The sequence below is a fragment of the Bipolaris maydis genome (assembly GCF_028858645.1).
Source record: "Bipolaris maydis strain C4 unplaced genomic scaffold PSV08scaffold_2, whole genome shotgun sequence".
Lineage (NCBI taxonomy): Eukaryota > Fungi > Ascomycota > Dothideomycetes > Pleosporales > Pleosporaceae > Bipolaris > Bipolaris maydis.
Genome location: NW_027093858.1, coordinates 1,344,169 through 1,370,252, shown reverse-complemented (window position 1 = coordinate 1,370,252; position 26,084 = coordinate 1,344,169). Strand labels below are relative to the sequence as shown.

Below are 26,084 nucleotides of genomic sequence, written 5' to 3'. Positions count from 1 at the left end.
GAATATCTGATGTCACGATGAACGTTGCATGCAGTGTTGTTTCAAAGTTGGTTGGGGTCTTGGTGAGAATGGGCTGCACGTTGTACTCCTTAGTGTTGCATGTGTACATGATAAGATGACGGAATGTGGGAGTGGAAACTTTGATATTCTACATGTACGTGTACTTAGCTCAGCTGGCCTGAATTAATCGTTCTCGTCCACCAATACCGTACAAACCAGTGCTACATATATGTATGTTGCCCATAAGCAATTGAGCATGCTCAACGGTATCAGAACTACCGAATAACGTAACAATCATCGTTACCCTGACCCAGCAGCTGAAAAGTCCAAAAAAAAAACAAGAATAAGACCATGAATCTCCTCTTGCAAACCTTTCTCTCTCTCCCTCATCCATCTTTTAGCACCCAGCCTACCCCATCCCTCTCAACCCAAGAAAAAAAGTGAAACCGCAAAAAAAAAAAAAAAAGAGAACAAGTCAAACCACCTACTCCTTCCTAAACCCACGCTAACCTCTCAAACTCCCCATCCACCCACTCCATCAACTGCTCAACCACCTCCTCAACACGCACCCTGTCCCCCCACACCTCCCACACCTCCCTCAGCACCCCATACACCCAATCCCCGCCCCTCATAACCGTAACATGCTCCCAATCCAACACGGTCGGCCGATTCTCCTCGAGGTCCTCGACAAGCTCAAGCAGCGAAAAGTCGGGCGTGATGGCGTAGTCGTCTCTGATATTCTCGACGGCGATGACGGCGCCGGTGTGGAAGTGGGGGAGGGCGCGGGGGGCGAGTGGTGAGGGGTATGGGGGGAAGGTGAGGGTTGAGATGGAGATGGATGCTGTGTGGCGGCGGGAAAGGGACTCTGCGAGTTGGCGGGTTGTTGGGGAGATGGGGATGGCGGGGTCGGAAATTGCGAGGGCGGGAGGTGAGGGCGAGGGAGACGGGGAGGAGGAGCATGAGGCGGAGGAGATGGAGATGGGAGGGCCCCGGGGCGGACGAGGTGGTAACGAAGAGGTTGCTGGAGGAGGAGGAGGAGAAGGAGGCGGTTGGTTGGGAGTGCAAGGTCGCTCGAGTCTGTCTCTGTCTGACTCGCTTGGCTGGTGTGGAGCCGATCTGACATCTTGCATATGCGAAACGGGGTTAGAGAGTTCAGTGAATATGCGTGATGTTCCTGGTCGTACTGATAGCGTGGGAAGACCGAGGCTGGGGACGGGGATAGCCAGGTTTATACGTGGCTCTATTGGTTGTGCTGGGGGTGAAAGTATAATTTCGTTGCGGAGAGGCGATGGCGTAGGTGCTTTTTTGGGTCTTCCTCTTCCTCGTCTTCTTTCTCTTCCTCTCGCGGGTCTGACGGGTTCACTGGCTGCACGTGGTGCTCCTCTTCCTGCCACGGGTCCGGCTGATTGACTGGCTACACCTGATGATCCTTCTTGTGCTGGTGGCTTGGGAAGAATGGGTCTGAGGTTGAAGACATGGTGGCGTGGAAGTAGATCTCCTACAGTCGCTGACAGCGGGGGAAGGTTGTGAGATGATAACACGAATTCGGGGCGGAAAGGTGCTAGTGTAATGTATTCTCTGGCTTCTCCTTCCGCTGGTTTGGATTCACCTGGTGCTCCTGCTTGGTTCGGCAGTGGAGGAAGTCTGCGGTTGGAAAATGCGGCTCCTGGGGGTGGAGGTGATGCTTCGATCTGTGGCAGTGACGCGAGAAGATTAGGAGAGACTACGAGACCCTCACGACCTGCAAGTAGTGCTTCTAACTGTCGTATTGACTCAGGAATGTTGGGAGAGATGAACAGATCTTTGGGAATCCGAAGCTTTGCTTCTTTTGAAGCGGGAAAATTAGAGCTGAGAGCCTGGGACTCACGACGTGGAGGTGGTGGAGGCGGAGGCGATGGAGGATGTGCTAGTGGAAGTAGTGCTGTAACTGTTACTTCCTTGTCTATTCTGCCCTGTTCTACGGGTTTCTTGGGTAGAATCGATACTCTTGCTTGTGTTGGTAACGTTGGAAGCCTGAAGCTAAAGGAGCTATTGCGTCGTAAAGACTCTCCTGTAAACATCTGCTCAGGTCGCGGTGGTGATGGGCGCCGTGATCTCATAAGCGGATCGGCCAAGTATACTTCTTCCATGGTAGGCTGGCATTGAGTGCGTGAAGCATATTTTCTCCGGGCATTTTCTACGAGTGGTTTTTTCTTCTTTGGCTTGTCTTGTTTCTTGGTGGTCTGTTTGAGAGTGCTGGCTTGGTTGTTTGAGTCTTGATTTGTACTGGACCGGGTGACACTGGCTTGCGTACTAGACTCTCCCTGTGCACTGGACTTGCTCGAGGAATTGGCCCTTTTGAATAAGAAGTCGTCGACTGTTGTGGCACTGCCGGCAGTGTGACCGTCTGAGAAATGGACTCTCTTCATGTTGGAGGTTGGTTCTTCGAACGTATAACCCATGGTAGATGGAGTGCCTGTACAAGGTGTGTCTAGACTTGTCGTTCCCGTCGTGAAGAAGTGGCTGTTGGTACCGGAGAAAATATCAATGTGTCTGGGCAGTGTATTCCTGCTGCGAGTCTTGAGTATGTTAGCCTTAAACAGTTCGAGAAGATCTTCTGGGAATGGGAACAGATACGCCTAGCGACTTGTTGCTGTCACTTGTACTTGAAACACGCAATTTGACAATCAAGGAGGGCAAAGGGTCTGCTGGCTCCTTCGTCTTGGGAACATTCTTGGGGGGTCCGTAAAGACGACGCTTCGAATCTTTCCCAGGTGTATCAGTGTTGCAATGCGCGCGGCACTTTCGAAGCTGCCTCGTTTCGACTGCATCCGCGACCATTGACCTTTCCAAAGTCACTGATCTCGAGCGTCGGCCTGCTGCCAGCGACAGGGACCGACGCTTGAGATCAGGCTCGAAATCTGGTATTGGCTCAAGTGTGTGCTCCGTTGGATCGGCTGGAGTGCTTGTCCTTGTCCTCTGTGATGGCGTGAGCCGAGCATCCCTCTTCTTGTACACGAGTGCAATTTCTTCCAATGCATCGTGCAGGAATGTGACAAAGGGCGGCGTCTTGCTGGTTGCTTCGAAGATGCCGGACTTGAAGGCCTTGTCACATATTTGAAGGGCTCGGGCTCGGAGGTCAGGTGGGAGGTCTTCGTCGATTGCGATGGCGTATCTGCGTTTGAGAAGTTGTCCTTTGGCATCATTATCGCTTAGAGTGCCTTCCCTGATCGCTATCAGCAACTTGGTGTCATCCATCGCTCTGTGGACTGAGGCTCGATGCGGTCGAGCGGCGAGAGGTCGATGGATGGCTGATGTCAGAGAGAAAATACCAATGGGAGTGTGAACATATCTATATATACTGTGTGTGCGTGGTATTAGCGAGGATAAAAGACTGCAAACGTACTTGCTTACCACGCAGTGAAAGCGAAAGACGCTACGGCCCTACAGTGATGAATGCGAGACGAATACTCTACAAATGCGGCCGAGGGCTATGAGTTACAAACCTCATTTCTTCGAGTAGCTGAACACTTACAACATCAATTGGAGCAGATATCCTCCAAACTGTAAACATTTGTGCCATACTTTGAGCGGTATCTGCTTTCGACAGAATGTAACGTGAAAGGTGTGGCGTAACCGCGGCCGTGTGCTTGCAATCTCTTATTACGGCAAAGACCAACCTATTTGATGTCAGATCAAGGTGAAGGCCGCTAGGCACGACTGTAAAATACGGTTTGACAGTGATTCAAAGTACTTGGAGGAAGCATGCACGTGAGCTTAGGAGGGTGAGCCCATCCTCACACGGACTAGACTGTATGTGCTATCTTGTGACTACCACTATCTTCAAACCACGTACTACTAGAAACTATCTGTGGTTTTCTGTATGGCCATCGAGCGTCCGTGCAGAAAGCCCTTGTTGTTGACCGTATTCCAGAAGACGCACCAAATCTGTAACTCACTGCTCCTAATAGGGGATTGGCCAGCCTCTCACTCCAACTTCGGGTCCGAGGCAGCAAGTTTTGTCATGTGCCGCAAGCACCCTCCGATTTAAACCAATGCGGACAGTCAAAACCATATTACATTGATCGTTATTCATTATGAAGAGCCGAGTTTAAGCGCACACCAGCACAAGGTCCGTATTCCGCGATTCCTGACCCTCGAGGAATCTAACATTTCAAAAAGCCAAAATCGCCTACAGCTACCAGACGCCGCCACTAATTTTTGATCCAACGAATTGAAGGAGAAGAGCGAAAGAATGCAAAATAGAAAAACAACTTTTTCATACCACACCTTGCTCAGGAGTCTCTGAGCGAGTACTAAGCGAGCAAACGGTCTGTGTCTCCCGCATATCAGCCCTCTTCGCATCTCTCGTTGCTGCGTCAACAGCATCGTGAAGATCAAGATGGAAAAAGGGTCTATCGACACCATACATGGGCTCGAAGCGCATCTTCGTGTCTGGATTGCTCATATGAATCTGCTTCTCACTCGACTCCACGGCTTCTTTACACGACTCTTCATCTTGTACACTGGCGCTCCTCTTCATAATCTCCATCTCTTTGCGCTCTTCATCTGTCGCACCAGCCAGACTTGTAGTGACGGTATAGGCAGGACACCAATTACTCATGCTGTCGACGTTTGTGGTTGCAGGGAATCCGAAACCCGCGAACGAAAGCGCTTTGCGGGTCCATCGACTGTGTACACCGGCGAAATGCCACTCCACCAAACCAGGTGCTGCATAGCGGTCTAGAGTTTCGCGCAGGGCTTTCAAGCCGTCGATACTGGTGATGTCGAGAACGTTGACAGTAGAAAAGTCGAGTACCACTGCCCGTAGAACTGGCAGTGAGGCAGACTCTTGAATGTGCCTTTCGGTAGGCGGGGCGTCGCACCAAAGGCGTTCATGATCATGCATGCCGTCATCTGTTTGCGTTCGGCGGGTGTGTGATTTGATATAAGAGGTCAGATAGTCGACGTGGTAGGCCTGGTTGATGTAATTGAAGTTCTCGCTAAAGCGGTAGATGAACACACCCGGGTATGTGGGTTCGATCGTGATATTCGGGTTGTGGTTGTCTTTGACGTCGTAGGGAATGTAGACCTGGCGCATTCCCTCAACATGTCCAACATGACGAACCGCCGGAACGTCAAGTGCTTTCCCAGAAGATTCTTGGTTGGAAGGTAGATCTTTGCGCACAATGCGTGTTACACTAACTGGGCCACGGAACTTGCCTGGGCTTCTGGCCATGCGAACTAGAAGCATGGCGAAAGAAAGACCGACGGTTACATAGATGGCTGTCTGGAGATCGGTGAAGAAAGCAATGACGACACCACATACCCAGATGAATAGCTCGAATGGGGAGAGTTGATAATACTTGTGCAAATCCTTTGGGCCTTTGATCAAACCAACAGTAGAGTGGATAATGAGGCCAGCGAGTGCTGCATTAGGGATGTAGTCGAAGACTGCAGTGAGCGCGTATAGTGCTAATAACAACACTAACGCGCTGAAGAGTCCAGAGAGCGGGGTCCGCACTGCTGCTTTAGCCAACACAGCAGAAGCACCAAAGGATCCAGTACAAACATAGCCACCGACAAATGGACTGAACAGGTTGGCAGCGCCTTCTGCAATCATTTCTTGAGATGGTATGACTGTGTAGTTGTTCTGACGACCAAAGTTCTTCGCAATTGCAATGTGTTCAACGATGAGAATGATGATCATAGCAGGCAGCTCGGAGGCAACATTCCCGAAAAGTTCGCCATCCATCGGCGGTACGCCAGCGTGACTGAAGCCTTTCTCGATGTGGCCGACAGTACGAAACTTCGTTTTGCCTGCATGCGTTTTCCGGTTAACCAGCCAACTAACAAGAGTGTAGAGCAGTACGGTGAAGGCAAGACGCAAAGAGGATATAGTGGACCACATCTTTTTTCTCCGTGGCTGTCGTACCTCCATCTTAGCGCAGGTGTTCTTGATGAGAAACAAGAGGATGATAGATGTAATGCCGATAGCTGCATCGAGTTTTGTGCGAGGCAGACCCTTTAAGAAGTTGCCCAACACCTTGTATGGGGCATCGCGCGTATTTATGCCGGTCACACCCATCAATGTTGGCAGCTGGGTTAAGATGATGGTGATGCTTGCTGATGTGATGAAGGCCGAGATAGGTATGTAAGGTACGAATTCGATGATGAAGCCAAGGCGGAGAAAACCACAGGCGAGCAAGATGACACCGGATAAGAAGCTTATGGCATGAGCGACTTGCTCAGGAGTGTACTTTCCCGGATGTGAGTTCTCGACCTTGTTAACAGCATTGCCAACCAGGAGTGAGCCAACAGCGGTAGTCTATATGCGGGTCAGATACTGAAATGCTGATATGGAGAATTTGACCTACACCTATGGAAATGTCTCTTGAAGTACCGAATATCCAATACAGACCTGCGCCTGCAAAGGTAGTGTAGAGACCATATGCAGGCGATAAGCGAGCAAGCGACGCATATGCTACTCCCTGGGGAACAACGACAAGACCGACAGTGATTCCAGCAATGGCATCACCGGCTAGCCAATGTAGGTTGTACCTTCTGATCCAGCGCGCACTCGGAAACACTTGAAGAAAATACTCGACAACCCCACGTCGGGTTGGAACGAACTCGCGGAACCATTCCGCCACCGACGGATCTTCTTCAATGTATGTTTCTCCAATAGTTTCAAGGGCGATGTTCTTAAATGTTTCTGTCTGTGCGCTACGGTCTTCGGAAAAGGTTGGTAACAGTTTCATCTTTCAGATGTTAAGGATATGCTGAAGGGTCCGGAAGAGACCGGCAGTATTAAGAAGGATATTCCGCTTGCACAAGCATGTATAAGAGACGTAATAGTGGTAGGTCTTGTGACAGTAGCGTCGGGCTAGAGCATATACATGTGCTCTGTAGGGTCCCAGGAGTGATGCAATGGCTATGAAACAAAATGCGGAGAAACTGTTCAGGTTATAAGTTTACCGATACTGGCTTGTCCTACGGCTATCTGGACGCTCTTTGCGCGGAGTTTTATCCACTATCATGCGTTTGCACTTGGAGCATCTGGCCGACGAGCCGAGAGGTCGGGCGAGAGGCCTTGGCGGCATCGACACGGCGACTTAGTATCGAGACCGTATATCTCCTACGTAAGTCAAATGCATAGTTTAAAGGTAACAAAAAGTCCGATATATTCACAGCGCCGGTAAGAGATGGGTGCATGTGATGCATTTGTAGCTTTCGAAACCAGTGCTCGCTCCGACGTCTGTGTAGGCACTACAACCTCACACTGCACCTCTCTATGGATCTACATTCACATTTCCCGGATTCAGCTCGACGATAGGAAGTCGGTGTGGGATACTGGTGATAGGATGGTCCAAAGATCGACTAGATAGGAACGCGCATGGTATTCCAGCATGGTGGTGGTGAGCCTCTGGTGAGGCGAGGCATCGCTGCCAATGCCAAGCTCTCCGACTCGGATCCTACTATAGTACTAGTTGAGGGCCCACATCGGGAAGGTCGTGCATCCTGCGGGGAGGTGTTGCTCGCCATCACCGGCTCCTTATCTTTCTATTCACTTGAGGCGTTTCTTGCCCTAGGACGTTTGGGTAGCTAGGTGTTCGCTGGCCGTGTTAGCTCCTTCGAGTACATCGACATTCATACATAGCTTTCTGCTTTTACTAGTACCCCATGATCAGTAGTAGTAACGCACGGGCTTGTGAACTTCTCGTATAATCCCAATACTAGCACTTCAGAGGCGTGTTTCCCACATCAGCATACTCTCAGTTACTCTCACCGTCATCAATGGCTGTGGTACTGTTATCGTCCGTCTCCCATTCGCCACCGTCATCATTCCCCTCACCTTCGTTTCCATCGTGGTTGTGGTTGTGGTTGGCATCGCCGTCTTGGCACAGACAGCAAATGCATTCGTCCGGCAGACCTTCCTCTAACCTCCATTTGCGCACAATACCTCGCCCCAAACGCTCTCCACGAATGCAATTGCCGTCGACGTAGACTGATAACGACTTGTCGCGATTTTTGGCGAAACCAAGCTCACCCGGCTCCATATGCGCAAAGTCAGCAGCTGAATGTTCTTCGTCTTGTTGCTCTTCCTCCTCGGGCTCTTCGGCGTCTCGGTCATGCATGTCGTCTTCGGCGTCAACCCATTGCCCTGTGACCTCTCCCTTGCACCAGTTACAAAGAATTTTTGGCTGTGGACCCGCTCCGAAACTCGCCCCACAGGCACATAAGTGACGGTGGCCGCCTCCGTCGTCGTCTTGAACAACGATATGGCTAGCCATGGCTTTGTCCGCGTGATCTTCTTTTACGTAGCAACCCACACATAGCCAGCGGTCGAGGAAGCGCTTGCGTAGCGTGCAAGAGCATCGGGATGAGCCTTTCTTCTGACGTTCCTTGAAGCATGCCAAGCACACGAGCTCTTTCCGCAGGGTGATAATCATGTTGAGGAACGACACAATCTCGTTGCCGCTATATGGAGGTTGAGTACGACCAAGAGGGCTGATAATCTGTTGCTCGCCCAGATTGATATCCAAGAAGCGCTCTATCGGCTCCGGATCGCCAATAGCAGGAATGTGGAGTGGAATGTGGAAACGGCCGCGATCGTGGAGAGGCTCCATTTTTTCGACAGAACGGTGCCAGGCGGATACATCGCCATGCTTTGGTGGAAAGACAGAAATGGAGGCAGTATTCAGAAAGAAGAAACCTGCCCACCAGCGACGTTGGTCGTACCCAGCGTCCTCGACGAGATGGTTGTAGAAGACATGTATCCGGCATTCGTCGCATGTGTTGATTCCGCACCCCACACACGGACGCGATTCAGTTCGAAACCCATCGCCGGCACAGCCGATAGTTAGGCGAAAACTCTTTGCTGTGCACGCACAGTGAAATAACGTGCGCAAATAGGAGCCCAGCCCAGCACACAAGGTCTTGGAGAGTAGGTTGGCCTTTACCCTGGCATCATGTATCTGGATGTGGTTGTGGAGTGTTTGGCACAACTGGGTCACTGTGACCAAGTCATACGGCGGAAGGTACGAAACAAGTGTCTGTCGTTTATTAATGATTAAGCGCCAAAATTAGTAACCGGGTGGAACCTACTTCTAGTACCGGATATAAGGTCAGTGCCACTGCGAGCGGGTTGGTCGCGTTTGAGATAGCCGTAGGCTTCTTCCACATACGAGATTGCGCGGCCTGCTTGGAATTCGTCATCTTGAGAGATTTTTTGTGAGAACCGTTCGCAAAGAATCTAGTGGGAAAGTGTGCCGGTACTCGAAAAGGCGTGTGGTTGATGTAGCCACGGACTCGCCCGAAAAGCTGTACCGCCACAATGGACGGGTCCCGCAATGGGTTTTTGAAGAAAGGGATTACAAGGAGATGGACAATCAAAAAGGAAATACGGCGGAGGGAAATGGCAGTGAGACACTCAAGGCATAAGTTTCAAACAGGAAGTCGCATGTGGCACGTGCACAAACAGTCACCATGGGAGCAAACACCACTCACTCCAGCATGGCTTTGTCTGTGGCCAAGGTGAACCACGTAGGGGTTGGAATGTCGCCATAAAATCCCCGTTGGCCAGAGCAGTCCGCGTCCTGGAAGTGGGCCGATGTGTGTAAGTGACTTGACGTAACGCAGACCCAACTATCAAAGCCGTCAAGTGGGAACTTTACACCTTCGGATATATCTCCGCTGATACGAAGGCAGTGTCAATCGCAGGAATGAATCAAACCTCTCCAAGGAATAGGGACAGGCATGGGGACGAGAATTGCCTTCCATAAGCATGGGAACAAGCGTGCGGCTCCGCGAAATATATGTATGCCTTCGCCTCAGTATCCATTCTGGGGAGCGCGTGGTAGCCATAAGCCACTTCACAAGCTCTTGACTCGGCTCCGGATTCCTGATTGGTTCAGGCCCTGTCTCGACTTGCTTTCCATGATCGCGAGAATGCCACGGTCCTTAACGGGCTTGGTATATATATTACGACGCTCTTGAATCGAGACAAAATCGGACGACTTCTCCAAGAAATTGTGCCATACTTTAATGAAAGCACGCTTGGTGCATGACCTGTGGTGGCGTAAGCAAAGTTTGCTGTGGTTTGTCTTCGTATTCTTGTACATGGTTTGACGGAACTCTGGTCCACTGAACTTGGTAAGCTAGTCAAGCATGTACCAAACACTAGTCTCCAGACATCTTGAGCTGATAAATCATACCCAGCAGTCTCTGAACAGCTATGTCGCTTATTATATTTGCGTTGACTGCGTGCTTACTCGCTAAATCTCAGACCGTTGTCGCCGCAGTGTGCTATGGGCTGGGTTACAGGGGGTCCGGATGGGTACGGATCCGGAACCGAAATTAGTTCCGCCTGAACTAGGACGATGATCATCGGAGGGTGATCTTTCAGGATGCAATGATGATTATCAATATTGTGATTTTAACGTTGGAGTGTTAGGGCGAAAATAAGGCAATGTAAGCGCTGCCCTTCGTATTCCAAATCCACGATTTCGGGTAGCGTTGTGCACGTGGACCCTACATTCGCTGTAAAAGTGGATAATATTCACTATAGAAATCGGGTTCACAACTTGTAGAGTGGAGAATAAGAGCTACCTTACTGCCTATAAAGCTTACAGCGCGCTGTAAGGCTAAGCTGTGTGCGAGGGGACTGCCCCACTGTTTACTGTCTATAAGCTTTAGGCGCAAACGCAATCGACCACCCTGTTCAATATAGTGCTGTAAATGTATATCGAATACCAAGGGCACACTCTAGTCATGGTTAGCCTCATTTCCAGAGCGTTTAAATATATCAACGCGCGTACAAGAACTAACTGCCGAAGACGATTGGTACCCGGGAATCAACGTCCGAAAATCTCTTGACAGTACGATTGATCCTATTCTCAGAAAGCGTTTACTATATCTGATGCAAAAGTACAGGAATCTTTCGGAATCCTCGGATTGTTCGCAGCAACGTGTTCAGTTTCTCATCTATAACATCACCAAACTGATCAATAACGTACACGCATCATCAGCATCAGAAGACCCTTTCTTCTTCGGCCCTTTGGATACCACATCAAAGAATCGAAAAGACATTTAAACGCTATTGAATTCACCTGCTTCCCTAAGCGTCTCCAGAATAAAGCGCCACTCGTTTCACGAGCCTCATCACAATTCCAATCGACTGGCTCGGGGTTTTTACGAATACGATCACACCCAAGCCTCTTTACACCGATCAAACCCCCGCAAATACAAGGATCTCGCTGCAACAGCGTTCACTTCACCCAATCAAACGACGAAAAAGCCAAACTGTGTTCAATAGATCAACTCGGGACTGCCCCCACTTGGCACTTTGTGCATCCTGCGAGCAACTCCATGTCCCACTCACTTCGTATATCGCATCTGTGTCTTCGACAAGCAAAGCCCCACATGTACTAAGTACTTCAGAAGCGTAATACACCTTTACTACATTCTGCTTTCTAACATATCTCGTTTCGAATCCGAATCTCTCATAACAACCTCTCCAATAGCCTTCGTCCCACCCACTCTTCCCACTTTCTTTGGAACAATACAGATTTCTTTCGAAAGCAATCCATGATTCGAATGCTCGTCTTCAGAACACTGTCATCGCAAAATCCATTCGGTTCGCGTAAATGTCATACTTGCTGCTATCCAGAATAGATTCGAGTTCTTGCCACCATGCTGCGGTAAAAAGAAAGCGTGAGAAACGAATAGAAAAAAAAAGACTTTTGTTTCACAAGGATTTTCCGAAGTCAGATTTCCCATCTCCTTTCGCGTAACGTGGTTTTGTGGCCTCATTTGTCTCACTTAGGACTCACTTCGTTGGGAAGAGGGGCTTGTGTTTAGCTCGGCAAGCCTTTTTGACTTCATCATATTTCTTAATGAGGACGCTGGTGATTCTTGTGGAAGTCTTGTATCAGAACTTTGTATCAGCGCTATGACAGGGGTAGTGATTCGTTGTATGTTGAAGGTGAAGGTCGTGTGTTGAGCTTCGTAAGGTGGCTGCTCCCAGCCACCGAATATTTCAACTGTATACTCCCACTCCTGTGACGTGAACAGTTAGTCAATACATTCATTATCCAACATGATTGAAAACAGCTAAGCAGTAGTGGTTCGGTAGATAGAGTAAGAGGATATACTTGAGATTGTTTCAAGGCGGTAATGTTGTCTCTTTCGCTTTTGCACGATACATGGAAATTGAAGCACAAGCATAAACATTTGTCGATTGTATCAGATATTGTTTCGGTAAAAGCAAATTCAAAAATACGAATCAACTTCGAATCTACTGATTAAAGATTGATAAAAAGAAGGTGTTAAACTAAATTCATGTTTGGCCCTTGCATACAATCCGATCCTGGCCCATGTGTCCTTCCCACTGTAACATCGATGAGACAGCAGATACCCCGTTCCGTGGCACTTGGGTGCTCCATTTCCCATTCCCGACAATTTCCAAATTCCGATAACGTACATTCTGTGTCGTCGCTGCAGCCGCATGATACTTGCCTGGCGCTCCTAGCGCTGGAGGACGCTCGACTGATGCGCTGCTTGCTAGTAGTCAGTACATGGGTTATGGCTTATCAGTTGCTGTGTCCAGACATATCTTACCATTCGTAAGAATCAATGTTCGGTATATTTTGTGTAGTTGATTTTGTCCAAACTAGTGCGACATACCCACTGTCTCGTCAGTTCAGGCTCCGCGCAACGTTGAATGTGATGCCATACCGATGTTTCTTTTTTGCTTATCTTCGGGTAGCGCCCGGACTTTTGTCTCGCTCGCGAAACATTCTCAGGTCTTTGTACCTCCGTTTACCTCAACGATAGTCGCTGTATCTGGGCGAGCTGCAAGCTTCCCTTTCTTCGCAGCATTGGAGTCGACTTCTCGTTTGGCTTGTGCTTGGTGGGCTTCACCCGCTGGCCATATCATAGTCCAGAGCTCGGCAGCCAGGTTCATTGTGTAGTCGTATGTGCCCTCGACCAGCGGCCAGATTGGTTGATAATGTTGGTGATCCATGATAGGTGAGAATAGGACAGCTGGGTGTGGATATCGCGTCCTGTTTTTCGAGGCTTGGGTGAAGTCAATGCTCTAGATAAAGAGTGCTTTTGGTGATAGCGGTGTAGTCTCGTGAGATAAGGTGACTGATAAGGGTCAAGATATGGCATCATGGTGATTGGAGCGACAAAGTGGGGCGGTGAGGGCTCGCGATACACAATGACCAAACTGAAATTCACTTGATAGTAGAACTTAATTTGTCGTACTATCTGTATGATCGGCGGAATAAATGCGCCTCTATATGGCTTTCAAAGGCTGCTCGTGCCTTCTTGAAGGGAGTGATATCACGTGAGCAACCATCTCTGTCCAGCCACCAGCAGGTGGCAGATTGGATGTTAGACACGAGCACAACCATGTTGAGTGCGCATGTTGCGACAATCTAGTTACTGAAAATTTCACTAGAGGAGGCATACATCTACAGAAAATTCAATCGTCCCAAATGTGCATATCAGCAAACATGCATTTAGCCTGTATCTGCTTTCTGGAAAGTTCTAGAAGAATCTCCAACACCATGGTAGTGAATTACCGCATACTGGAGAGTACGAAGTTACGAAGACACCTTTAGTAACTCGTTCTATATGAAGATCAAGTGGCTCTGGTGCGATTAGTGTTGGCGAAAGAGATGCTAGTTTTGACGGATAGTTGTGAATCATCAAAGCTGCATTCAAGAATGAATGTAAAGGCATCCATAGATGGTAGATGAATTTCACATCTCTTGCTCATTAAATCAAATCAACGTTGCTGCAGCTTGGAGGAATAGTCCTGACTACTGCCCACGATAGCTCGACTACAGATGCGACTCTTATCTGTACATCGGCTGTGAGTCCCACTAGACCGCTTCGCGCATAGTGAGGAGAAATCTAATGTGCAAGAGCGATGTAACTGAGCCAACTCAAAGTTCGGAATCAGCAGGCAGTACTTACGACTGAGTTCATGGGTTGCTTGCCAGTCCCTTTCAGTGATACAATATTAGCTTTGCGAGTCAATTCATAACAGATACAAGTGAGTCATAGTGACATACAAGTTGCCTTGTTTCAATGTAAACTTTCATATTTTTGGCAAGTTACCTGACGGATGTCCTGTCTTTGGTATTTACTGTGGCACAGAACGAGGAATGTTTATCTAATACGTAATGTTTTGATTTTTCAGCAAGAAATCTCGACACATCGATTGTGATTCATAACTTGTTCAATGAGACAATACTTGCATACAGCTTTCCCCCAGGATCCAAGTATGCATATCTCCCTGTCGTCGCCGATTACGTCGATTAGGGCAGATTAAGGTTTCCCCAATGGCTGATATCGGAAGCAGGTCATGTCATTCTATTTGACCGCCGAGGAGCGAGCAAGAAAGGTAAACCGATAGCTGGCCTTCGACCAAAAATACCGACGAGTGTTTAGGTTTAGGCAAATTGGCATGCGTGTTGCGGTTGATAACTAGTCTGGTAGGAGTTGGAGTTCCGTCAAGCTCATTGGAACTTCTATTTCTCGCCGCTCCTGGAAAGCCTGGTCTGAAAAGTAAGAATATAAGTAGGCTTCTTTTACCTCTACGAGCAAGGAGTACTAAGATATCACAATACTGATTCAAAAGACGTTGGATCCGCGTGTCAGTGTTGTTTGAGGTACTCCGAAGTCAGTTCAACGTGCCAGGTTGTTTAACACAATCACCATTTGAATACAACAAGGACAAATCGCATGCCACGCCACGACAAGCTTGAGCATGTGATCTGCTTGCGCTATGCTGCGCTGACGAGATAACGTTCAAGCAGAATGCGCAAGTACGGACGAATAAATTAGGAAGCTTATCTGAGCAGCCCGCATTTGAGGTGACGGAATTTACCAGCGATGAATCCGGCATTTTCAAAGATCTCATCGGGCTGACCCGTATGTTCCAGAGGATAGACATGCTGTCAGAAGATTCGCTGAAACTGGCTAGGCCAGTGTGGTTGCTGAGTAAGACGGACAGCCCATTTCCAGCCCTATCAGAGTAATTTTCTACTCTATACTTACTACTTATGTATATCCGCCAGTAGGAACTCACTCGCATTTCCGGAGAAAAGGATAGCATCAAGGTTGAAAAGGCTGTTTTTGGACATGGGGAGAAGATGTCACGATAACCAAGATGTACGATGAATAAACAATGGTTGCTGGCGGTTGAGGAGTGCGGAATTGCCGTCATGTTGAGTCGCAAATGATGTGCCGATGCCATGATCGCAAGAGAGCCTTGGTACGGCATGGATGGGGGCATTAGCCGGCAAGCCTGGTTACATAAGATCGAGCGTTGAGCCCCACCACGGACCCTGTCGTCGTTCCGCGAACCGTAGACTGACGTGGAGTCTGTACCCTGTACATAATCGAGAAGGGTCTGAGAAGTCAATGATGGCCAATGTCGTTATCTGGACGCGTAAAGAGATGATTTGAGTGTTTATGTTCAGCTTGATGATGAATGATCAACGCGTTCGGGTACACGCCAAGACACTAGCCTTGGTTCGCTCTAGGGGAACCGTGGAGACGGCCTCGTCCAATTTCTGCCACCCTGACACTCTTACCCTCCGAGCTCCTCGTACCAACAACCTTCCCGTCGCGTTCCGCATTTCCTAGTGTTCTAAACCAGCACGCGGCAACTGGGGCTCGTATGCCGGGTGCAGATGCAACTCTGACTTGACCTATATGGATTGAGCCCACATCGCCCTAGGCCCTAGACCAACCACACCCGTCATACAGTTGAAGAGATGCCATGTTCAAACCGTACAGGACTTCGCTTTGGGCATGGATTGACCTGGTGCGATCATGCCGGACGCGTCTGACGTTCACCCTTGACTGCAAATCGGCAGTTAACTGTCTGGGCGCGTAAGCCGTAAGCCGTAAGCCGAAAGTCGTATTAGGCCAAGTACATTAGGGCCTTTTAAATGCGCATCAACCAACCCCTATGAACTTGACGGTAGTACCAGCCCGATTTTAGCGGAAAACGCCGTGCTGATCTTTTACTGGCATATGCACCTGGCAGCTATGTGACTGCAGCATCTACAACTCTGCGTTGTCTTCGCCATTTGACCAGTAGGCATCATAGGGCTAAAAATCATCAATTGATTAGAATGCCATATTGCTCGGACATCTTGGCTGTCGGCATGCATCAAAAACCCACAGCCACAATGGATCAGACTGCAGTTCCGTCTCAATGCAAGACCATCCATTGTTCACCTGGTGGATCTGGTACACCTTCGACCTGATTCTCTAAGCGCCGGGTTACTTACATATTATGGGGCGCATAGTAAATACATGTTCCGGCGAGGCTTACATCGGCTTTGATTGCCGTTGTTCATAATTGTGGCGTTACATTGAGATTGCCACAGGACATTCCATTGTTCTCACCATATGCTACTGCAGACGTGAAAGCGGTGAACCATAAACAAAGCACCTGGTCTCAGTGGCCTCATGTCCCCTTGACGTGTTCTTGAATACATGAAACGATTGCCACCTACTGTAAAGCTAGTTGTACATACGCGCGTATGAACTTACTTACGGCTATGTACGCAGTACATAGCACAGTATAGGACTTTCTACGCGTTGTCTCAAGTGGCTACTCCGGAAAATCCTGCTGTAACCGGTCCGTCGATCTAGCCGTGTTGAAGGGGAAACGTTACGGCGAATCCAATCAGCTAAAGTTCTAATGCAAATCTACTTGGGGATGTCATCACCGATCTCCCTTCAACAAAGGAGCATGGTCTTGGAAGGATCCTCGACGGTATTCGAATGCTCCATAGTTCCATCAATACTATGCATTCCAATGGCCAGACATCATCAGAGCAGCGATAAAGAACGTTGCATGCACATGTGCGCCAATTGTTGTGGCCCAAATGTTTTTCTTACCAACGGTCCGGTATGTAAAACTATATATCCGTACTTACTTACGTGATGTCTCTCGGGGATGTTTCTGCCTCAAATTGAGCCATTGGTATGGCTTAGAAGTGAACATGTACTACGTACGTACGCTTTGCAGAGATGATCTGCAGCCCCCGGCAGATTGCGCATCATACATGTCTGCGACAACATCCTCACTCAGCGCATTCCCAAATCGCAATAGCATTCCTTTCCTTCCTAGCCTTGTTCGTTCAGAGAGCGTCGGCCCGTTTCCTTACACATGGCTCAAGTGGGATGCTGCTATTCCTGCTTTCCTTCACTCGTACAAGTAAGCGCAGGGCTGTAAAGAACGACTTTACGAACGAAAAATCAAGCATTCATGGTCTGGATCAGCGATCATCGAGTCGCAGGGTAGTGGCAGAAATGAACAAACTAAACAAATTGGAATCTGGCTTTGGCTCAGCAAATAAGGTTTATGACCCTGACGCTAGCGGGGCAAGTGTGGTAGGGGTGCAAGGTTTCCGCAACCAGCATCCCGCCATCCACTCCGCTATGACCTTGAAGGCGCCGAACGGGCAATACCAAGGTCGATTTCGGCGTTTTGGAGGATCGAGGGGCCCTCGAGGCCTTGTTTCTACCACTGCGCACCCCCCGCTCATTCCCCTGCATTGCGGTGGAATTACATGTAATATTGGTCATTCGATTCAAGAGGCTTCCACGCGACAAACTTCGCTATGGCATATGAGCTAGTGCGACGCTTGGGTAACACCTCAGCTCACTAGGGTCTGAGGGACAGCTCAGACTACTTGAACTACCCTACGCCTCCTCTTCTTGCCGTGGCAAGATGTTCTCCCGGCCCCACACCTTCAACAAAATGGAAGAAAGAACTGCATCGAGCGGCCGCTCTCAGGAGTACGAGAAACACGATGGCAATACGCTTGAGATGGTGACCTCACAGACGCCTGTTCATGAACAAGACAAACCTCAACTGTCGCAGGTCGGCAGCGGTGAAAATGGTGTAGTCGTCCACGAAAAGGTCAGTCTGACAAATGCAGTCATGCAGACATGAGGTGTTGACAAAGGTTTGCAGATGAACTTCAAGCTCTTCATCACTTTGGTGTGCATGGTTTTCCTCTGGATTGGGTCTCAGGTTCCCCTCTTGATCTTTGGCTCCATCATCTCGTTCATCACCAGAGATATCGGAGGAACAGATCGATACTCATGGTTCATGATCGCCTATCTCATTCCGCTTGCCGCCCTTTTGCCTTTTGTCGGTGCGCTGTCCGACCTCTTTGGAAGGCAAAGGGTTGCTATTGCGGGACAATTGGCATTGGTTATCGGTGCCATTGTTACATCGACTGCCTCGACCATGAACATCGCCATTGGTGAGTGGCGCATTCACATGGTCCAACAGCTTTCGCTAACAAACTTCAGGTGGCCAGGTCTTCTCAGGCATTGGTGCGGGTCTCAACGAGATGATCTCACTCTCTGGCACAGCTGAAGTCGTTCCTGTCAAGGATCGCGCCAAGTATATTGGCTTTGTCGTTATCACCATTATTCCCTTCTGTCCGTCCGTCTTGTGGTCTCAAGCCATTGCCGAGCATGGTGCTGGCTGGCGCTACAACGGCGTCTTTGTTGGCGTGTGGAACTTCATCGGGCTGCTACTGTGCATCTTCTTTTACAGGAGTCCGTCTCGCCTTACAGAGAATTACACTGCTCGCGATGTCATTGCAAAACTCGATCTCGTCGGTGGTTTCCTGAGTACCAGCGGTATCACCCTCTTCATGATGGGACTTCAGTGGGGAACAGTGCAGGTTCGTTCAACCAAGTTTTTGTCACATGAGATGATTCCAACGCCTTTGTAGTATAACTGGGGCAGCGTCCACAACCTCGTGCCTTTTATTCTCGGAATCGTTCTCATAGCCGCCTTCGTCGTATGGGAGCTCCGCGCCGAGCATCCCATGGTTCCACGAGGAATGTTCGCCAAAGCCAAAAGAACCATGATTGTCATCCTGATCCTCATCTTCATCAGCGGTGGCACCTTCTTCGCCTTGATCCTCATCTACCCATCCCAAGTGCTCAACGTCTATGGTAAGCAAACGACACCCACAGCCCGCAGCTGTATCCGCCGCTAACACAACCCACAGGCGATAACCCAACAGAAAACGGCCTCCGCAGCCTCCCCATCGGCTTCGGTATCATGGGCGGCGCTTTCTTAGGCTTACTCCTGATCCCCCTTACCGGCGGCCGCTTCCGCGAAGTTATGATTCTCGTCACCTCCGTCGCAACCGCCGGCACAGCCCTCCTCTCCATCAGCACCCCGCACAATGTCGGCGCAATCGTAGCCATCGCCTCCGTTGCCTGTACCGCCATTGGCGCCGTCATTATCCCCTCGACCGTCATTGCCCAAATCGCCGCTCCAGACGAGTACATCGCCACCGTCACCGCCCTCACCCTCAGCATCCGCTACATCGGCGGCGCAGTCGGCTACTCCGTCTACATCAACCTCATGACCCGCCAAGCAACAAAGTACTTGGGCCTCATGGCACAGAACACAATCGCCCTCCAGGCCATTGTCAACCCGCTCATCCCCGCTGGCCGCGAGGCCATCAAGAACATCGTCGTCAACATCGCCAACGGCCAATTCGATGAGGTGAAGCGGATCTTGGCTACAGACCCTACCGTCCTCCAGCGAGACGCTTACCCAATCATCATTGCCGCCTCGCGCGAGGCCTGGGCCCAGTCGTACAAGCTGCCATATTACGTCTCGATTGCGTTTGGCGGCATCACCGTCATTCTGAGCTTCTTCATCGGCGATGTTAGACAGTACATGACGTCCAAGATTGCGGTCCATGTGTAAAGAAGAAGAAAGATGGTCTGGAAAAAAAAGTAGTGGTTTCCAACCATTCTTTTCGTTTTCTTCTACTACTACCAGGCTGGAGCGAAGTTTTTGATGTATGTTTGCTTGTTTGTTCGATGGATTGATGGATAAGCAGTCTTTTTTTTGAGCGACCAGCAGGTTTACGACAACTTAATAAATTTTAGATAGTTTTTAGGAGGGAGGGAGGCAATTAGAATCCATGTAAAGGAAAATTTGCTTTACCAAGACCACTAACGCTACGTTTCTCTCCTTGTTCTTCTTCTTCTTCTTCTTCCTTTTTTTTTTCTTGTGATCTGTTTCTCGAGAATTTCATCCAAATCACTCATTCAGAGATTTTGTAGTTAACACTTTTTATTTTTATTTATTTATTTTTGGAGCGCGAGAAAAGCTCCGTCATTAAGTAAATTTTTACAAAAACTCCAAATGTTTAAATCTAGGACGACTTTTTCTCTTAACAACATAAAACTGTATGTATGGTAATCTTTGAAATTTCCGGTCAACACGTGTAAAATGTCTCTCGATAGCTTTGTATAGTCATGTGTATGTGTTTTTGTACAGTAGAAATTGCTTATTAAAATACATACTACATATGTAAAAAAAAATCGAAAACAGAAAACAGAAAAAAAAAACCGGGAACATGAAATCTATAAAGATAGAACACTTACTCAGAAAAAAAGGGGGGTATAAAACGCCATTTGTAAGAAAGATGCCCAGAGTCGTTATGAAGATTATGCAGTTTTTTTTCAGTGCATCTTTGGTGCTCGGGTGTCGCGAGGGGTGGCGGCACCTATGGAGCCTCTGATGACAGTTCCAGCAGTTAGCATGCTGATGTAAAGGAAGCTTGTGGTGAGAACGCTGCTGACGTAGGCAGCGGGAAGTGTTTGTTGTTGTTGTTGTTGTTGTTGCTGTTTTGTTTGCTCGGGGTAGGTTGAAGGTGTGACAGTGAGATGTGAGACGGAGCAGTCCTTGCTTAGCTCCTTCCATACTGCGGCCTCGACGGCAGAAGTGCTACCGCTGTCTACTTTCATGCTGAAAGACGGCGTTGTTTTAGTGGGCTCATCGTGATTGAGAGTCTTCAATATGATGTCGTTGCGATTGCCGATTTTGGTCTCGTAGTGCTTCCTCTCCACCATCTCTGGCGTCTCCTCTTCTTCGTCGCAACTGTCGTCACTCGATGCACCGTACTCCTCAACAGTCGCCAGCGTATCAAGCGCATCCATAGAATCCACGCGTACCGCTCTTTTAGGACGAACCGGAGCCTCGATGTGTTGCGCCTGCCAGCCGCACCCATCAATACATGTGCCTATAACAGGTGATATTGGTGGAGATGAAGACATGTATCCTTCATCGCGGCCCCCGGTTTCGTATTCAGGTTCAGCGCAAAAAACAACGTCATTGAAGTCGAGCTCCTCGTTGTGGGTGGAGGCTCTGGGTTCTAGGGGCCGAACAATGGAGAACATGTTCTCGTCGTCATCGAACTCGGTTTCAAGCGGCTCGAATGTTTCTTCTTCGTCTTCGTCGCTCTTCTCCCATGTATCAATGGAACTTGAGTCCTCTTCTTCCTCTTCCTCTTCAGGCTCTTCGGCACCATCCCTTTCTTGTTGTGCTTTCCACATCCCGATCAACTCCTTTAGCTCGTCTCTCGAAAAGTGTTCTTGAGCTGGTGTTCTCCGCGGCGCAACTTGCTCGTTTGCATTCTCCTGCTCCTCTTCTCCATAGACAATGTTGAAATCCGGCTGCGGCTCCTGTAGCTCTGGTGGCTCATACAAGTCCATGTTTTTGACTTCTGTTGCTTTCTCCCTAGAGACGTTTTCGTACCTTCTTCTGTTGCCGATCAAATGCGCTTCCTCAATCCCTGTCACAAATACCAATGGCGAATGGCGATATACCTGTGCTCTTTGCCTTCCAGTCAATTGGCTTACGTTTTGGAATGCTTTTGCATATCGGTACCGTTGATCATTGTAGGGGCTCAGTTCAGGGTATGCCGGCACATCAGCCTCGTCCTTGCCGTCATAGTATATACCAATAGCGTGAGTGAGGTACTCATGACGTGCAGAAGCAATCTCTTCTTCCGTAGTAGTATTGATGATGTTGCTGCATACGGCTTCCGATGACGCTTCAACAGCTTCCAGCTCAGGTGTGTGTCCGTCCCCTAGGTCAATTTCCAGTGACTGGTCAAGAGCCATGTTGGTGACATGCGAGGCCAAAGGCTCCATATATGCGTCTCCGTCGGTGTCGTGTTCTGGTACATATGATGAAGTAGCTTCTATGCTCTCTCCACAACGCGACAGTTGAAGTGGGCCAAGTTCGTCAACACTTGGTGAAGAAGTATCAACAGTGGCTTTCCAAGTATCCAGATCAAAGTCATCGTCGTCGTCATCATCCCAATTGAACTTCCGGTCGTTACCGGTAGCGATCTCATGTTCAGCCATGTTGCTATATTTGAATATAAGAATTTTTTCGGTTGTGTGGGCGTGTTAGTGAAGGTTGCATGAGTTGAAAGCGAAGGCAGTCGGACAAAGCCGTCAACAAGAGAGCAAAACAAAGGCTCTTGCGCCGAGATATGAATGAAACCGGCCTCCCAAGCCAACGTTCACCAGCCTTATCACGAGCGCACGTGTGCAACAGTGAAATGGAAACCCACGGTTAATGGTCTTGGCGCCCAAGCTATTGGGCTTCAACCAAGTATGGTACGTGCGCAATAGGTCTCCTACAGGGGAGATGAAACTGGCTGGGTTCTGGGCGCACACGCAAACAGTTTGTGCAGAGACGTGTCGCGTCAGTCGTTCACACCTTTGTCGCGGATAAAAACATTGTGTTCTGGCGCAGAGGCAAACAGTTTTACGCTGACGAGAGCAAACAGCAATTCACTCGCAAACAGACTCAGCCACTGGCTTGTCTCACCAGCCCGTTCACATACCATGATGAAGGATGATGTAAGATTAACATTTGATCAAGTTCCCGTGAGTGCCGGTTGGTGTGGGAAAGGACGCGGGTGCACCCAGGCTTCGGAAGTCCGACAAACAGCACAACCCGAATAAAGACGACTAAAAATACTCCCGCAAATCACAGCTGTGACATGCGACAAAAATGTCCGTTCGTCAACTACGTCCAACGAATCAAGTCAATGGGATATGTCTGGCAGCGAATACCATGCGTTGGATCGTGAGGTCCGAGCACGACGCCAAATGATTGTCGCCGCCCGCGCATCTACCCCGTAGATCGACGAGGCTGCCCGCGCGTTCGGTAGTGTTTCCAACAGAGAACCTTGGTTCAGGATTCCCCAGAAGCGTCCAGATAGGGCCATGGACCATGGATAGTGGATACTGATCGGTTGGGGTGATTGATTCAAGCTACAGATCGCATCGGGGAACGCTTCGGGGTTTGTACTTAACAGGTAATGTGTCGCATGTTATTTTTGTAGGACAGTTTTGAGGTACGCGCTATGGTACATCTCAATTGTCTAGCGCTGCCATGACATATCAGGGTCTAATAAATCATGACTGTTCGGTAATCTGGTTCGATCGCCCTGTTACGTCGTGGTTCCCCAGGACACCTGAAGCGTTCGGGCTAGGTTCAAGGAATCGCGACCAGCCTCACTTTGCAGTAGTGCTGCTGGCTGCTGTCTGACATCATTCTGCAGGATTTCCCTACTTGATGAAGAAACTCAGCTTACATCTTTTTGTCTTTGCATACTCTAATGTCGTCATCATCGGCACTGTTGAGTTCAAAATTTCATCGTGTGCTGATCATACGTGATGGTGGTTGCAGTGCTGGCGGTGAAACGAAGCTGTAGCAAGCGAAAACAAGACTCTTTGACTACGACGAAAGTTGTTGCAACCAAGTTGGCAAGTAATTAACCTGCAGCAGATGGCACATTTGCTGCATATACACTCTTCATAACAATGTTCTATTTCGTGACACAGCATCCATGTCTGTATGCAGATGATCGATCTCTATGTGCAGACTGTTGTCGATCGAGATTACTGGCCAGCAGTTTTCCGGTGCATAACTGTAGCCGCCGCCTATATTCCGTTAGTGAAACAGTCGCTTGTTTTACAATTCTTCAATCCGACTCACTTGGTGGTTTGGAAATATCAAGCTATCAGCAAGTACCACGTTCTCCCTCCTACCGGCAGCAAAGACAACAACCTCGGCAATGTCATCAGGTGTTAGAGGCTCAACTCCTTCATATACCTTCTTTGCCTTTTCCTTATCTCCGCCAAACCTTACAACACTGAATTCAGTTTCTACCTGGCCTGGATCAATCTCTATGACTCTTATCCTTGTTGCGATCAGTTCCTTGCGTAGGGCGTCTGTGAAGCTTCGGACTGCAGCCTTGGTTGCACAGTAGATGGATCCACCCTGATAGGGCTCACGGCCCGCAATAGAACCAATGTTTATAATGTCGCCTGAAGGCGTGGAGCGTGCCTTGAAGATGGGAAGGATGGCTTGCGTCATGTTGATCAGGCCGGTTACATTTGTACTGAACATGACGTCGATGTCGACTGGGGAGATGTCGGGGGCTTGGGCAACGCCTTTGACAAGTCCACTTCAATCATGTTAGCTGCAGAGAAAGACCATGATAAGCATGGGGCAACTCACGCGTTGTTAACCAGTACATCAATGTCCTTAAACTCTTGAGGAAGGTTACCAACAAAGTTTTGAACCTCGTCAGGCTTGCTGACATCCATCTTGACTGGCAGGACTTTGACGCCTTTTGCAAATCCGCCAATCTCTTGCGCAAGCTCTTTCAGTGAGTCCTCCCTTCGTGCAGTCAAGATGAGCTTCAAGTCATCTGGCTGTGTCCGGGCGAATTCGAGGGCTGTTGATTTGCCAATGCCAGAAGACGCACCGGTGATAACAATGGTCTTGCCCTTAAGGCGCTCGGCCATCTTAGTCGACATTTTGGCAGCGTGGTGTTGAAGACAGCTCTGTAATTGTGTACTGCAAGGGAGGATGCGGGGTCGTAATGGGGCTTTGGCAAAGGCAGTTGCGGTGCGGAAGAAGAGCTTGGATGACGGCAGAACAGGCATGTAAGTCACAATGCTTTGTAATACAGCAATTGATGGGTGAAAGAGTGTGGAGTCTACGATTGGGGGTTGACAACGCGGCGCAAGCCATCATGGCCATGGATATCGGCGGCAGTTCCGAGGCTGCGCGAGTCAGGAACAGTGCATGGAGGGGTATTCGAGCACGGCAATGTGGGGAGCTTTGCATGAATCACACCGAGATAGCTTGAGCCGCATCACATCGTAACTTCACACATAGGCAAATGGTCTGGTGGTGAACATATCTTCATTCGTGCCTCAGCCATATTCCAGGCTTTCGTGGAGACGTTTTATCGTCAATCCGAGTCATTATGCGTATATCCCTCCAACTCCATGCGCGCGCGTGAAAAAGTGCGGGTATCGAAATCGTCTTTTACAGCGACAAACTTAGGCAGCGCCCTTCTTCTTGAGCATGGCCTCGTCCTCTTCCCTCAGCTCCTGGTCGATCTTGGCTCCCTTCGAGGGCTCGTTGCCGTGCGCGCGTGCGGGCAGGGTAGCATCCTTCTCCCTCTGCATATCCTCGAGGGCCTTCTCTTCGCCTTCCTTCTCACGCTTCTCCTCACGCTCGAGCTTGTTGGCGATTGATCGCTCGTCCTCTGCCAGCCGCTGTTAGCATTTTTTTTGTTGACATAATTGTGGTTGAGTTTGGCGCAAGCCTCGCGCGGCACGACCAAAAGTGCATCAACACATGCAACTGATGAGGGAAGCACATACTTGAATCGAGAGCCTTGTGGGAATTCTCCTTGCCCTCGTGGAACCTGTTCTCCTTCTTCTCCTGCTCGATCTCGGCGTTCGACCTGGTGACCTGGTCACCAGCCTCGTAGACGTTGCTGTTGCCGACGCTTGAGTTTCCAGACATGTTGTATATATATGTGTTGTGAACTTGGAAAAAAAGTTTAAATTGAGAAATTGATTGAGTGAAGAGGAGATAGATGGCAATGGATGTGCAAATGATGATGTCGAGGGTGAGTTCTCCCCTCTCCTTATGAAGTGTTTCTTCTGCCCGCAAAACTAACATAGCGATGACGTAGTGTTGTAGTGATATCATCGGTGGGGACGAACCGCATGTTTGGGTAGCCAAAGCGATGCGAATGATGACATGCAAATGGCCGATGTGGTGCCTGAAATGTAAATTTGCATATAGTATAGCGATCACGGAGCTGGAGCTGTCGTGTGCTTATCCCGAGCTTGCTGCGATTGCGCGCTGGTGAAGGAGCTCGCTTTCGTCATTTTACCCACATCAACCC

At 49.2% G+C, this 26,084-nt stretch overlaps 7 protein-coding genes across 7 annotated transcripts; 1 reads left to right on the top strand and 6 right to left on the bottom strand.

The window, feature by feature from the left end:
- Window positions 1-494: 494 nt before the first annotated feature.
- PSV08DRAFT_347331 (uncharacterized protein) lies at window positions 495-3,237 on the bottom strand (the record flags this gene model as incomplete). Its single annotated transcript, XM_014229154.2, has 2 exons — window positions 495-2,558; window positions 2,617-3,237. 2 exons carry the CDS (start codon window positions 3,235-3,237, stop codon window positions 495-497), a joined length of 2,685 nt encoding a protein of 894 aa, XP_014084629.2.
- Window positions 3,238-4,097: 860 nt separating this feature from the next.
- On the bottom strand, window positions 4,098-6,740 carry PSV08DRAFT_215605 (sulfate transporter family-domain-containing protein; the record flags this gene model as incomplete). The annotated part of the gene is made up of 3 exons (XM_014229155.1): window positions 4,098-5,071; window positions 5,117-6,307; window positions 6,357-6,740. The coding sequence occupies 3 exons, from the start codon at window positions 6,738-6,740 to the stop codon at window positions 4,259-4,261; spliced, it is 2,388 nt and encodes a 795-aa protein (XP_014084630.1). The 3' UTR covers window positions 4,098-4,258.
- Window positions 6,741-7,618: 878 nt separating this feature from the next.
- Window positions 7,619-8,669, bottom strand: PSV08DRAFT_265594 (uncharacterized protein). Its single transcript, XM_014229157.2, has one exon. The coding sequence runs from the start codon at window positions 8,607-8,609 to the stop codon at window positions 7,755-7,757; it is 855 nt and encodes a 284-aa protein (XP_014084632.1). The 5' UTR covers window positions 8,610-8,669; the 3' UTR covers window positions 7,619-7,754.
- Window positions 8,670-17,746: 9,077 nt separating this feature from the next.
- On the top strand, window positions 17,747-20,009 carry PSV08DRAFT_194867 (major facilitator superfamily domain-containing protein; the record flags this gene model as incomplete). The annotated part of the gene is made up of 5 exons (XM_014229159.2): window positions 17,747-17,941; window positions 17,996-18,290; window positions 18,340-18,719; window positions 18,771-18,996; window positions 19,053-20,009. 5 exons carry the CDS (start codon window positions 17,750-17,752, stop codon window positions 19,763-19,765), a joined length of 1,806 nt encoding a protein of 601 aa, XP_014084634.2. The 3' UTR covers window positions 19,766-20,009.
- A 520-nt stretch (window positions 20,010-20,529) lies between these two features.
- On the bottom strand, window positions 20,530-22,218 carry PSV08DRAFT_398825 (uncharacterized protein; the record flags this gene model as incomplete). Its single annotated transcript, XM_014229160.1, has 1 exon — window positions 20,530-22,218. The coding sequence occupies one exon, from the start codon at window positions 22,216-22,218 to the stop codon at window positions 20,530-20,532; it is 1,689 nt and encodes a 562-aa protein (XP_014084635.1).
- A 1,362-nt stretch (window positions 22,219-23,580) lies between these two features.
- On the bottom strand, window positions 23,581-24,868 carry PSV08DRAFT_215598 (uncharacterized protein). The gene is made up of 3 exons (XM_014229161.2): window positions 24,392-24,868; window positions 23,867-24,338; window positions 23,581-23,811 (listed from the first exon to the last, which is right to left on the bottom strand). Exons 1-3 carry the CDS (start codon window positions 24,820-24,822, stop codon window positions 23,770-23,772), a joined length of 945 nt encoding a protein of 314 aa, XP_014084636.2. The 5' UTR covers window positions 24,823-24,868; the 3' UTR covers window positions 23,581-23,769.
- A 202-nt stretch (window positions 24,869-25,070) lies between these two features.
- On the bottom strand, window positions 25,071-25,781 carry PSV08DRAFT_265548 (uncharacterized protein). The gene is made up of 2 exons (XM_014229162.2): window positions 25,552-25,781; window positions 25,071-25,433 (listed from the first exon to the last, which is right to left on the bottom strand). Exons 1-2 carry the CDS (start codon window positions 25,694-25,696, stop codon window positions 25,225-25,227), a joined length of 354 nt encoding a protein of 117 aa, XP_014084637.1. The 5' UTR covers window positions 25,697-25,781; the 3' UTR covers window positions 25,071-25,224.
- Window positions 25,782-26,084: the final 303 nt, after the last annotated feature.